Source organism: Eucyclogobius newberryi, unplaced genomic scaffold (assembly GCF_026437365.1).
Source record: "Eucyclogobius newberryi isolate DKJ021-1_F unplaced genomic scaffold, fEucNew1.0.hap1 SCAF_9, whole genome shotgun sequence".
NCBI classification, from domain to species: Eukaryota; Metazoa; Chordata; class Actinopteri; order Gobiiformes; family Gobiidae; genus Eucyclogobius; species Eucyclogobius newberryi.
Window position 1 is genome coordinate 2,537,753 of NW_027316532.1, and position 14,178 is coordinate 2,551,930.

The 14,178-nt window shown below is 41.7% G+C and overlaps 1 protein-coding gene across 1 annotated transcript in view; it reads left to right on the top strand.

The window, feature by feature from the left end:
* Positions 1-14,178, top strand: part of LOC140353892 (BMP/retinoic acid-inducible neural-specific protein 3-like) — a 128,158-nt gene that overhangs the window by 56,894 nt on the left and 57,086 nt on the right. The window contains 1 exon segment of the mRNA XM_072438664.1: positions 8,534-8,724. Within this exon segment, the coding sequence (XP_072294765.1) occupies positions 8,534-8,724 (191 nt within the window).

Sequence of the window (14,178 nt, forward strand, 5' to 3'; positions counted from 1 at the left end):
AGGATTTTAAACTGTATCCGGTACGAGATATATCACATTTAAGAGAAAAAGACAGATGTGGGACTTTAGCAAACATGAATAGGACGAAGACTTATCGGGCAGAAAATGGAGAAGAGAGAGAGAAAAGCACCTGTCAACTGCTTCATGGCTTTGAAAAGGTCAACTGTGTGAATTGATGTTCAAATGTGTGTCTGGCATCTTTCCCAGTTTACGACAGACTGGCTACTGTCCAGGTCTACTATAGTGAGGAGGAAGAGGAGGGGAGGAGAGAGGAGGAGAGAGGAGGAGAGCAGGAGAAGGGAGGAGGGGGAGGAGAGAGGAGGAGAGGAGGAGAAGGGAGTAGAGGGGGAGGAGAGAGGAGGAGAGGAGGAGAAGGAAGGAGAGGGGACGAGAGGGGAAGTGGAGGAGAGAAGGAGACAGCGAGAGGAGAGGAAAGGAGAGAGGGTGAGAGGAGGAGGACGGGAGGAAGAGGCTGAGAAGAGGAGAGGGGAGGAGTGGAGAAGAAGGGAGGAGAGGAGGAGAAGGGAGTAGAGGGGGAGGAGGAGACAGCGGGAGGAGAGAAAAGGAGAGAGGGTGAGAGGAGGAAAAGGGAGGAGAGGAGGAAAAGGAAGAAGAATGGGAGAGAAAAGAGATTTGGTGAGAGGATGGGAGGAGAGAAAAGGAGAGTGACCAGGATCAGAAGTGAAGAGCAGGAGAGGAAAGGAAGCGACGTGACAATGGGAGAAAGGAAGGAGATATGCAGAAGAGGAGAGGAAAGGAGTAGAGTGGAGGGAGGGGATGAGAGGAGGATGGAGAGGAGCAGGAGAAAGCTAGAGAGCTGGAGGAGAGAAAACAGATTTGGACTGGATCCAGCGCTGGTGTGAATGGATTTGAAACATACGGCGGTAATGAAAAGAATAAATACAAGCGTTATTAGCAGCGAGGAGGAGGAGGAGGAGGAGGAGGAGGAGGAGGAGGAGGAGGAGAATATCAATAGTCGGCGAGCATCAACGGCGCATCACGATCAGAGTTATCGGAGGAGACGATTGGGGGAGGGGGTCGGCAGCCGGGGAATTAAATAATAATGTGCAGCCGGGTCATAATATCCTCCTATCAGGGCAGATGTACAGGTGGAGTTGTGGAGGTGGAGTTGTGGAGGTTGAGGTGTGGAGGTGTGGAGGTGTGGAGGTGGAAGTGTGGAAGTGTGGAGGTGTGGAAGTGGAGGTGTGGAGGTGTGGAGGTGTGGAGGTGGAGGTGTGGAGGTGGAGGTGTGGAGGTGGAGGTGGAGGTGTGGAGGTGTGGAGGTGGAAGTGTGGAAGTGTGGAGGTGTGGAGGTGTGGAGGTGGAGGTGTGGAGGTGTAAGTGTGGAAGTGTGGAGGTGTGGAGGTGGAGGTGTGGAGGTGGAGGTGGAAGTGTGGAGATGTGGAGGTGGAGGTGTGGAGGTGTAAGTGTGGAAGTGTGGAGGTGTGGAGGTGTGGAGGTGTGGAGGTGGAGGTGTGGAGGTGTAAGTGTGGAAGTGTGGAGGTGTGGAGGTGGAGGTGGAGGTGCACTCCTGACGGGCGTTTTTTTTAAAGAAATATACACAAATATTTAACCTCACAAATACTGGACTGAGATCTTCAGATATTGCATTGGACGTAGCTCGGCTGCAGAACTCCAGCGATGGAGATGAGTCATGGATCCATGTGGAGGGTACTTTGGACTGCAGTGAAAAGGAAGTAACAAAGAAGCAGAAGGCAACCGAGAGATAACAAAATGGAAAAACATAGATGAATTTAACCGGCAGATACAAAACCGGACATATTTTCTTTATTATCGACGGACCAGTTTTTGTTTATTGTCTAAAAGTCGTGTAAAACTGTGAATTCCTCTATAAAATTCAGTATTGACGTGCTATAAATGCAAGATTTTGGCTTTTAAATCTGTGTTTGGTCACTTTGGGATGAGTATTTCACGCTTTCTACCTGAAATCAATGTCGACAGTGAAAAAAGAAATAAACAAAGCCCTTTAGCAACGTGACCGCATCTGCAGTCCTCTGGCAGGGAGAAGGACGACACAGAAAGTACACACAAGTACACCACAGTTTACACACTTGTACACACATTCGTACAGGTGTTTTTAGTGCAGTTTAAAGCCTTTTGATTGTAACATGTCTTTATCGAGTCAGAATCTTCCACTGTGTAAATAACCTTCCAATAGCCAGAAGTCATTTAGAGTTTTGAACAACACGCACAGATTGGAAAATAGTCTTGGTTATGATCATGTTTGACCGAGATGGTACAGTGATGGCGCATTAGAGGCTTTTTATCCACTTTTTACTGCCATGTTTACCGCATACTTTGACGAGCCCGGTGATGGTTTATGGCCTTGAAAACGGTGACAATAAAGGGGAAAATTCAAACAAAGTGATTTGTGAGGCTCAGAGAAGACGAGGGGGGATGAAGCTAAGCAGCTAAAAGCTCAGAAAAAAGTGAAATGCTGTATGATATTTGTCCTTTACATAAGTTTCCATTTATTGTTTTATAAATCCAAGGCCATTAAGCCTTAAACCGCGACCTGGTGATTGATGTGCGGATGTGTTTGAACAGACGTGATACTGCCACTTCTCTCAGCGCTCTCTCCAGTGGCTTTGAGAGAAGTTCTGTAATGGCTCTTCACTCATAGACCACAGTAAATATCCATAGGTGGCTCATGTTCTAACCCCACTTAAGGCAAAACGCTTTCATCTGGAACAGCATTTGTATTATTTCATTATTTCATTGAATCCACTTCTTCTGGGACACTAGGTCATTTCACTGCTCGGTTTCGCCACGTGTTTTACTCCCACAGACAAAGAAGCTGTTCCTACAAACCCAACGTTTCACTCTTGGATTTAACCAGGTTCTGACGAATTGTACCGAAGGATTTGTTGATATTTCATGATTTATTTACTACTACTTGGAGTACATGTTACTGCTGAGATTGCGCTGTACACCAAGACATAATAACCCATGTCTTCTATTTGTTTCATTGTATTTAATATATTTCTGTTTTAAAATTTCTGTTATGTCCGTTTTTGATAGAGCATTTACTCATTTTGCTCTTGTTTTTTGAATTGTTCTTTCTCTCTTTGCAGTACTTTGGTAGCAGCTTGATTAGAACTTGCACAATTTAAATTAAGTGAATTTTGATTTGACATTTTGACTAGATTTGAGAAGATTTAACTCGTCTTGAAATAATATTTGCAGACAGAAAACGTAGTATCCTTTATTTTCTCATGTCAAGTGAAAGAGTTTTTATACTTTCCCCATGTGGGACAATAAAGGAACATCTTATCTTACTTTAAATGTGTGTCCATGTGTCTTTTCAGCTGTCACATTGGAAATACATGCATGCAGTACATTTAAAGCCATACTTTGGAACTTTCAGGGCCAAGATGAATCCTATACTCACACTGAGAGTAACACTACTTCATTCAAGCAGGTGTTAACATGTTTCAGTTACTTTTTTGTTGTGTAATGACAACTTGAAACCACAGAAAGTCCTTCATAAACAAATAATGTTGATGTCCACGGCTGCATAACATTTTAATACAGGGGAAAAGACTATTTGTAGAGTGGACTTTGTCTGGCGTCCCCATCGGTCTTTACTATTTTCTTCTCAACACTTCACATCATATGGAAAAGAACCAGCCGTCTTCTCTCTGCTCTCGGTGCGTCTTTGGCCCTGACTGGTTTGATCCTTTGTCATGCAGAGTACAACGCCCGCGATGGCCCTTACACAAAATGACTGTGGTTCTGGAGAGGCTTTGTGCTCCACAGCTCTCATCTCCTCTGCGCACCTCATTCCAATGCTACCTCTGAACAAGTGGTACCTCTCCAAAGTGCTGCTAAAAGGTTGTATTTTTCTCTGTTTTCAGAATATCACACAGGAGAAAAGAGAACTGTCCAACTAGCGAGCGGTGTTGGAGCTAACGTGTTAGCTGGGTTGGGTTTGTGTTTCCAGGTAATCTACGATTATTGTGTGTTACTGAGGGATCTCTTCCTCCCGCTCAGGACCTTTACTGCACTTCTTTCCCTCACGCAGTGTCGTCTCGTGCAGAACCTGTGCTGCTCCTTTTCCCCTGGTCCACAGCACCTCCTCTTCCCATGCAGAACCTGTGCTGCACAGTCGACCCTTGCACACAGAACCTCATCTTCATCACAAAACCTTCACTGCACCTCCTTTTCTCACAAAGAACCTTCACTGAACCCTTTTCCCTTCGCCCACAACACCTCCTCCTCCTCGGAACATTTACTGGCTGCACATTTTTCTTTCACACACAGCACCTCCTCCTCCTCCACCTTTATTGCACCTCCTTTTTGACTTTACGTGAGAGGCACTGGCACACAAGCCTCGTGCAGACTAAATAAAACAACATCAGTCTGACGAACAATACAATAAGTACTAATAAGTACTAATGTGCTTCTGTATAACATTTGTTTTGATATGAAGTAGTACAGTAGCTTGACACGACTGTTTTCTGAGGCGGTTTTAAAGTAGTGCTGTCCCACACTGATGACAGGGGCGTGTCTCCTGGCAGGTAAACAAAGACACAGTGGTGAAAAGTGTTACATGTAGTGATTTTGGTAACAAATTGTGCAGATCTTTCTAAATTTGAATCAATGTATTTATTTTTGAAGCGATTTTTAGGTGTGTATTTTTGTTTGTTCAAATGCTGGGACTTGAACTCAAAACCTTTAAGCAGGATGTCACATGAACATGCTTAAAATAACAAAGTGCACTTGGTTTCAAAAGAAAAAGCTGTAATAACTACCTAAGTGACATTTTAGGTATCTGTCATTTATTATTTTAGTATTACCACTGCAAAGCTGATTGACTTTCATGACTACTGTATAGTCTGATAAGCCAAGAAAACATATTTAAAATGTACTTATAAAAGGTTTTAACCATGTTATAAGCTTGCTCCCTCTTCATTAGCGCTCTCAGAGTTGTATTTGGAGTATTTCATGTATGTTTGAATAACCCTGTATCGTCCTGCATTTGAGGCCTTGCGTGCGCTCTGTTTTCACCCGCGGCTCTGAATTTACGTCATTATTTAAAGGCGCAATGGACGATTTTTCGGCGATTTGAGAACTCAGGCGGAAGTGCACATGCCACTCCCCCGTGCACATGCCACTCCCCCGTGCACATGCCCCTCCCCCGTGCACATGCCACTCCCCCGTGCACATGCCACTCCCCCGTGCGGACTGATACAACACACACGTGCGTTTGTTTATTAGCGCGACGGATCGCATCACATCTCTCGTCTCCCGTAGATTTCTGTCCACTTCTGCGTCAGCTCGAACTGTCTTTCTCCGTCTTCATTTTGCCCCGTACACTGAGGGAACTATATTATGATGGATCAATGCGCTTAGACACAGGGAAACGTGGGAACGAGCTGCACGCAGCTGCAGGTGAGCGATAGGTGCATTTTATGATTGACACGTGGCAGGACTAATCGGCCGTCCACGCCACGAGGAAATAAGACTCAGATTTGGGCCAAAAAAATCGTCCATTCAACATTTAAATAGAAATTTAAACGGCGCAAACCCATGAAACAAAACAATAAATTCCCATGAAAGCGTAGTTCTTCTTGTAGCTTTTGCAAAGAAACAATTTATAAAAATAACTTAATTATAAGAGTTGGCGGCAGTAGCAAATTTACTGTCGTTGCTAAGAATATTGGCATTGAGCCCTTAGGCAAGACACTTAACCTGCCTTGCCCCCAGTGTGTGAATGTGTGACTGGTTCCTTAATTGTAAAGCACGTTGAATGCCTTGAAGGTAGAAAAGCGCTACATAAACGTGACCATTTACCTTTTATTTAAATATTAGCAATAGCAATAGCCATACAACCTTTTTCTGTGCCTGTGTTTGGAGTAATTTTCATTATGATGAAATGCTTGGAGCTGGTTAAAAACTTTTCATCATGCAGATTAATTGAGGGCAAAAAAGCAAACGACACCTTAGGAAATTAAAGGCGCAACGGACGATTTTTCGGCAATTTGAGAACTCAGGTGGAAGTGCACATGCCACTCCCCCGTGCACATGCCACTCCCCCGTGCACATGCCACTCCCCCGTGCACATGCCACTCCCCCGTGCACATGCCACTCCCCCGTGTGGACTGATACAACACACACGTGCGGTTGTTTATTAGCGCGACGGATCGCATCACATCTCTCGTCACTTATGACCGGAGACGTCTATGACTGGAGACATCTATGACCGGAGACATCTATGACCGGAGACATCTATGACTGGAGACATCTATGACTGGAGACATCTATGACCGGAGACATCTATGACTGGAGACATCTATGACCGGAGACATCTATGACCGGAGACATCTGTAAATCAAACATGTTCATTTCCACCTGCCTGAACAGGCTATAAATACAGTAATAGTCAATCATATAGAATGTATGTACTAATAATGGAGACATAGTTTTCAGTTGCTTAGTATTGAATTATAACATAAATAGACCATTATTTTACATTTTGTTCATTGTAAACCGATCTAAAACAACAAATTGATCTAAAACAGGTTCGTGATAGAAACAGGTCCAATGAGTTCCTGTTCGAAACTGCAGAACTGATAAGTCACAGTTCCAAGATGGTGCCGCTGACGGACGCCCTGGAATTCTGGTGCAAGGTCCGACGGTCCGAAGGTACGAAGTATGGATTTAGCAGGAAGGTGTCAAGAGAAAGAAATCAAAATGCAAAGACTGATGAGAAAACACTGGTGTAACAGGGTGAAGGTTATTAAAGTTGTTTTTAGATGAGATGTCTCATTTAATACAATCACTCTAGTCAAACCATTTAGTAAAACTGGCTTCATTCCATCTGGTTATAATAATTCTGGATCTTAATCAAATTTAAAACACCATTGATTTAGATTAACTGTCACAGCTTTACACGTCATGACCATCACATGCTAATGACGATATACTGTAGGCATTGGCCAAAATAGAACAACATTAGTCATTAGTCACAGCAGTTTTCCAGAATCTAAAAGTTGCATTTAGATTTTTAAAAATATTTTCATAGTTAATAAAGGATATCAGAGCAGCTAGCGTTGTTGAAGTGAATCTGTACTTCTGCATGTGTGGTGACATGAGGCAAATGAAAACAGATTTTGAATAGTGCAGGATTTGTGCTTTTAAAAGAGGCTTAACGTGTCGATGGTAAAAGATATAGCACGGTTATGCTCATAAAAAAGTTGCTCCTATTGCTCCTATTAGGACATGAGTGCAAGCCAGTGCAATTTCACCAACAAGCGTAACATTTGAGTCGAAGAAAATGCCAACACCAAAAGGGCATTTGATTTTAAATGCTTTAAACGGACCAAAAGGATCCGTTTTGTGGCAGAAATAATACGCACACTTTCCAATATCGTAGTATAATCGTAGTATTTATTTTTTTTGTCTTTTATATGTATGTGTAATATTATTAAAATCCAGTCGGTTTCGTGTTATAGGCAAATTTTGAGGACTTTTCATCATTCAAAATATCAGTTCTGTCACAACTATATATAAAAGTATATCCAAATAAGCCTGTTTTCTCCTCACTTCTTCTGCTGAAGCTTGGCTGAACTCACAGTTTTTTTAGTGCCCTCTACAGGCCGCTGCGCATTACTGCGCGGGAAGCATGATTCTTACTTTCCCACAGCTGCTCAGTCTGTGGTCGTGTTCAGAGGCCCGTTCATGCTCCGCTCTCTAACATGAGCTTTAGAACCAGAGCGGACAGCAGCTTCTGTTAGAGCTCTGCACATGTGCTCTGAGGACCACAGCCTCAAACACATGGATCTGAGCTCAAACCACACTGAATAAACCTGTGTGAGAAACAAGGATGTAACTGAGCATGTGCAGAGGAGAAGTGAAGCAACAGCAGCGCCAAGTTTCAACAAACTGACTTAAAAACTAACTTTTAGAGACAGGTCTTTGTTTGTAGCTCAGGCTCTGTTCACATTTCTAATGAGTTTGAAATAGAGGTCATTTAACAACACAGAACACTCTTTGTGTGATGAATTACTGAGCTTCTATCATCCATTTAGCACATTGATAAGACCTGGGCTCACAGCCCACCGTCACATAATACATGTTTCCACTTTTCTATTATCCACGAAATATTGATGAACGCCTCAGTTCTGCTTGTCCATTCATAAAAGTCACTGCACGCTACTGCAAAATATAGTGTATATATTTTTTTTTCTTAATTAATTGCCATGGCAATGGTCCTGATTGTGTATAATTTGGCAACACACAGATGAATGAGATTTACCACTGTATTGGAACCACTGTGAAAATAATGCCTGGTATCGGTATCGTTACTTGGTATCGGCAAGAACTGAAACGGAAGTACTCGGACTTAATGTTTATTATCTGCCTGTTCATGTCAAATTAACTTTATGACTTTATCATTCAGAAAGTCAGATTTCATAAAGCTGGTCACAGACTTTTGAAATCACAATAATTGTACCTGGAAAATCTGTTCCTGTGGCAACTGTAACTGAAAGGATGTTCTTTTTTTCAGGAGAAGAGGCCTTGACCATTTTTGTGGACAAGAGGAAGCTGAGTAAAAAATCTGAAGTGTCGGATTCTTCGGGAAACTCCTCGGCGGTTACCCTGGAGACGCTGCACCAGCTGGCCGCGTCCTATTTCATCGACCGAGAGAGCACCCTGCGCAAACTGCACCACATCCAGATCGCATCCACCGCCATCAAGGTAACAAACACAGGGTCCACCTTACAGGGCATATGTTCTGCATTATTTTTACTGTTATTGGTCTTTAAACATGCACTTTTACTTTTTAGAACAGGTGCGTCCAAACTTGTTTTCACCATTCTGAAATATTATCAAAGCAGAGATCGATCGAGAGCTCTAGACCAATGTGTGGTCAATACTGAAAAATGCAGCAGTTTTATAGAGCCAACGTCTTCATTCAGGCCTGAAAACTTTATGTCAAGGTTGTTTCACACCAAAATGTCTGATATGATGGCAGGGAATTTTCAAACGTACTGTAAAATGTACTATTTATAGAAATCTAGGGCATTAAGCGAGAAGCTTGAGGGCCAACGAAAACTGCTCTGAGGGCCAGCATATCCACCCAAAGCACACATTATATTGTTACAATGTTGGTGTTGGCTCTCCATCTACTGGCAGCAGAAGGCATTACCATGGTGAAATGAACAAAAGCTAGCTTGCCTCGACATGCTAATTTCAGTGCTCCGATGTAATGAGTGTGATTTGAGGCAGAAATGCAAATGCAAAAAAAAAAAGACTTAAAACAGCACAGAAGATCTCTGAGCTCTACCTGAGATGTCATAAATCTAGGAAATGTGCATGACAGAAGCATAAAGAAGAAGAATACATTTCAACCATAATATCTTTTGTTTTTTCTGTAGTTAGTGTGAAACTATAGCATACCTAGCACATTCTTTTACATCTTGTTATTGTTGTAAACTGCAAACTGTGGCAAGCAGTGAATTCATTTTTGTCGAATGAAAAAATACTACACAACATGTAATATGCCAGTTTAACATTCTGGGAGTAAAAACGTGGGCTGGGATAGGGGGTAGGTGGAAACTATTTCTAAGCACTCAAGCTTCAAGCCAAGGATACATACAAGATGTGTTGGAATCAAACTTTAAATAGTATCACATAATTCTTAACGATAATACATTAGGGGATGTTTCGACAACGAGGTAGTTACACCATCATTTATTGCCTTTAAAATATTCAAAATGTGAGTGATTAAAATTAGAAGCCAATATCAATGTTTTAGATTACAATTTAAAACATGGTTAATAGCTCATAACATTTTACTTTGCATAATATGTCCTTCTTAACATTACAATGGGGCCTTTGCAATGGATTTATTCCGTTTTATGACGAACTTGCAAACCGAATATTGCAGTTTTTAAGTTTGGCACCCATTATTGCCACCCAGGCATCATGACACACTGTCATCATCTGCATTATGTATCATAAGCACATGAGTGAAGCACAAAGACTGATTGAAAGTCATTTCTTTCATAACTCTGGAGAACAATATAAATTCATTTCATTGATCACAATCTAAAGCCTGTCTTCACCAATAAAGGATAATCTTATCTTATCTTACCTCCTGCTCTTCTCTTGTCCCTTCTCAATCGAATAATCAACACTATGTAAATATAGGCCTGATTTAGTCATATTACAGACAGAAACATTTGAATAAAACAATCAATTCCAATTTCTTTTTGCGGCAGTCTTTATCACAACTCTGCCGTTATCGATCCTTGAACAAACTTGAATCCTCTGTACTTAATGCCATTAACCATTTACCACTTTAGCCCTTTGAATTTGAATGATCCCTGAACGATCTGCTGTGTGTGTGTGTCTGGGCTCTTCATCCTCTGCTCCTCACTCACATCCAGTGTCTTCATGCTGTCCCGAGATGTCTTTTAGATATGTTTTGTTCGTAGTATATTGTACAATCCTATTTAACTCATCAGAAAGTCACGTTCAGCTGAAAAGCAACTCAGGGCCTTAATTTCAGAGAGATTTAAAATGAAAATACAATCGGGACATGGGTGCTTTGCGTATAGGAACTACGCACCTCACTCACATCAAGCGGTCTTGTGCCGGATTATTTTCAAGTAATAATGAAAATAACCACAAGAGGGTGCTCAAAGTAAGTTAGAGAATGTACAACGACAGAAGAAAAGCACATGGCAGTTTTTAGTTGACATGGAAAAGGTCCTCCACTGTGTTCACTACTGCCCCCTGATGTCAGCAGATGTACTGCTCTGTTGCTACGCGTCCATAAGCTCTGAGGAGACTGACCAAATGACCAAAGAACAAGACAGAAGATGGAGTGTAGAGCACAGAGCCTTTAAGGTGTACGTGTCTTGTTATAGAGTGTTTTAATTTCCGCAAGGAAGTACGATGTTAGCATGCTAATGTTTTCTAGCGTTACCGTGACTGTAAACTCTGCTAAATATTCACGATGCTCAAAATGCATGAGGTAATCGGGAAATATACGTGGACTGTTGCAAGGAGTTCAAAATGAACCGGTTCTATTTCAGACGGTAACAATCAGCATCTCTCGTCGCGTTCCAGACTTCAATTCGGACCGAGCGCTTCGACCTGACCAGAGATCGCTTCTTTGGCCTGGATCAGAGTTCGATTGCGCGTTGGCAATTACACCAAACGAACCAGACTATCGAGGCACACCAACCCTTATTGGAATCAAAAGTGTGTTGTGAATGCTCCTTTAGTCTGTTGGCCACCTGCTTGTCCCCATGGAGACAGGTTTAATGCCACACTGCGGAACATTCCAGGCAAAGCAATAACATCTCTCAGTTGGCGCGTCCTTAACTAGAAAAGATACATTGTGCACCTTTCAGTGAGATTGAGTTTAGCAGGTGAATTTGTTAATATGTCAATTTAAATGATCAGGTTTAAGGGTGTAAAATATTTAACAAAAAGTACATATGTCGCAGTAACTTCTCCATTTGACAGAGATTTACTTTTGTTTTTAATTAAGAAACTGAAACAGGCAGATCTTATTCAAAATTGTCCTTATACAGTCTGAATTAGTCTCTTTTAAGTCTTTATTTTGCCAGAGATTGACTAAAGGCATCTGAATTATGTAAAATCCTGTAATCACACCGATATTGCAGTAGTTAACAGCCATAATATTACTGTAGCTGACACTATTTGTCAGTATTTTCAAACACTTATTTTCACGGGAGTTTTTATTTCATTATTATTTTATTCCTCGCCAAGTTGGTTCAGGCATCATTGTAGTTGTTTGTTATTTATTTGTTTATTTATTTAATTTGATATTTACCGGTGTAAGTCATCATGTGACCACGGGCGTAGCCCCGGAAGTATAAATAGAGACCGGGAGAGAGAGAGAGGGAGAGAAGCCGTGAAACAGAACGGTAAAAGAAAAGACTGGCTAGAGAAAGAAAAAGACAAGCGTCTGCCAGAAAACCAATTAACTACCAATGGTAACATGTTGGCGAACACGGTAAATATGCTTATGTTTGTTTCTTATACTGTTTTGTAATTTGTTATTGCTGATGCATTTTCTGTTTTTGTTTTAGTTTTCACGGTGTCATGGTGTCATGGTGTCAAAGTTTAAAATCTACAATTAAACCTGACTGGACACACAAACATCAGTATGGAGCGTGATGTCCTTTTTTAGACTGAGAAAACCACGGTAGTTACAATTACATACCACAATACTTTCCAATAAGTAAACATATCCAACAACAGATGCATCTACGACTTGTCTTGTAGCTCAAGAGCTCTTTTAGTTTCAGGTTCTTTGTCATATTGCAGTTTAACAAGCTTCATGTCCCTCTTCTGCCTGAAGAGTGGGTCCAGCTCGACTCAGACGGTCCCTCATCTGCTTGAAGAGTGGGTCCAGCTCCAGTCTCCTTGTGTCCGTCTGTCCGTCTGTGAGAGTCGGATCTCTCCTTCACTGGAACTCCTCCAGGTTTCTACGCTTTTTTCCCAAAGAGGTTTTTTTTGTAGTTTTTCCTGGCCGAGAAGGAGAGTCTAAGGACAGAGGACCCTGGGACATCGTCCCTCGCCACCACAGACATTGTCTGACTTCATCGCCACCACAGACATTGTCTGACTTCATCGCCACCACAGACATTGTTGATTCATTTCTCCCTGTGGCCCTCAGAGGCAACTGTTGTTGTGATTTTGGGCCTTACAAAAATAAATTGATTTGATTTGATTTGATGTCATGTCAACGTTTGAATTTTGGGAGAATATCTTACAAGACAAAATCAGAGGGAACCAAAGAGCTTTTCTTCATCCTTTTTATCCCGGCTTCCAAATGCCACTGTGATGTCTCAAAATCTTAATCAAAAACAACGTTGGTGTGATAGCTGTTACCACCCTGAGCCATCTGGACTGGATTTACAGGGAGTCTGGCCAAGATTCCTAAAATGACACTTTGTGCAAAATCCCTCACTTTAAGCAGATTTACTGACAGTCTACAGTGGATTTTCATTTTTGGAGATTTCCACTGCTCAACTCTTCTTTCTCTGCTTTTAATCAGAGTCATTCAAGGAGTCTTGTTATGCAAACTCCACTTTTAAGAGCTTTTAACCATGATATTATTATTTTACATTCTCATTTTGTCACTGTGTGTATGTTTTTGAATCTTTGTTCTCCTACATTCAAGGCGCCATTGCTCCAAAGTTCCTTGTTGTCACTAACACCGGATACACACTCCCCTCCCCCCCTTCCTCGTCCATACTTTTCCAAAAACATACCTGGAGTTTTGTTTGGTTTTATTTACACACGTTTAACACATACATCCTGCATATTCTAGCTGTTCCTCTTAATGATTGTTTTGTTTTTTTACAGTATAGCGTAAAACATATACTTTAGAGACGTACAACTACAGTAGGTGGTGGTAAATGCACCTTTTGTTTTTCATTATTTAAAAACCCATTGGCTATTTTACTCTGGAGCAGGACCGAATATTAACATTTACAAATATAAAGAGCTCACTAAATCTGGAGTTCTGACTGTTCAGTTCCTCTCTGCTCCAACGCCTGAAACTGAGGGAGGAGCAGACATATGTTCATATATAATCTATATAAAAGTGTTCCTTTTATCAAAAACATACATTCAAGATTGTTTTATTAATATTTTTTACACGGTTGTTTTCTCTCAGAAAACACACAGTTTCATAACTCATCGCTCGACTCGCTCTGAGCATTTCTGTTCAATACAACATTTCTGTTTGTATTAGCGCGGGCGATTCAATAAGGTTTTTGTTTATTTCCCCACGGTGATTCCCTCTGCTGCCAGTAGATGGAGTGGTAACACCTGTTGAAGGAATGTCAGACTACTACAAAATCATGTGTGGTTTTCTATACATTATTTTGAAAGTAAAGATACTCGAGAACACGTTTAAAGGTCAATAATAAAAACAAATACAATGTACAATATGTGTCCTTTAACAGTGTGAGTATTAAAGGCGGTATAGATGATTTTTCGGCGATTTGAGAACGCAGGCGGAAGTGCACATGCCACTCCCCCGTGCACATGCCACTCCCCCGTGCACATGCCACTCCCCCGTGCACATGCCACTCCCCTGTGTGGACCGATACAACACACATGTGCGTTTGTTTATTAGCGCGACGGATCGCATCGCATCTC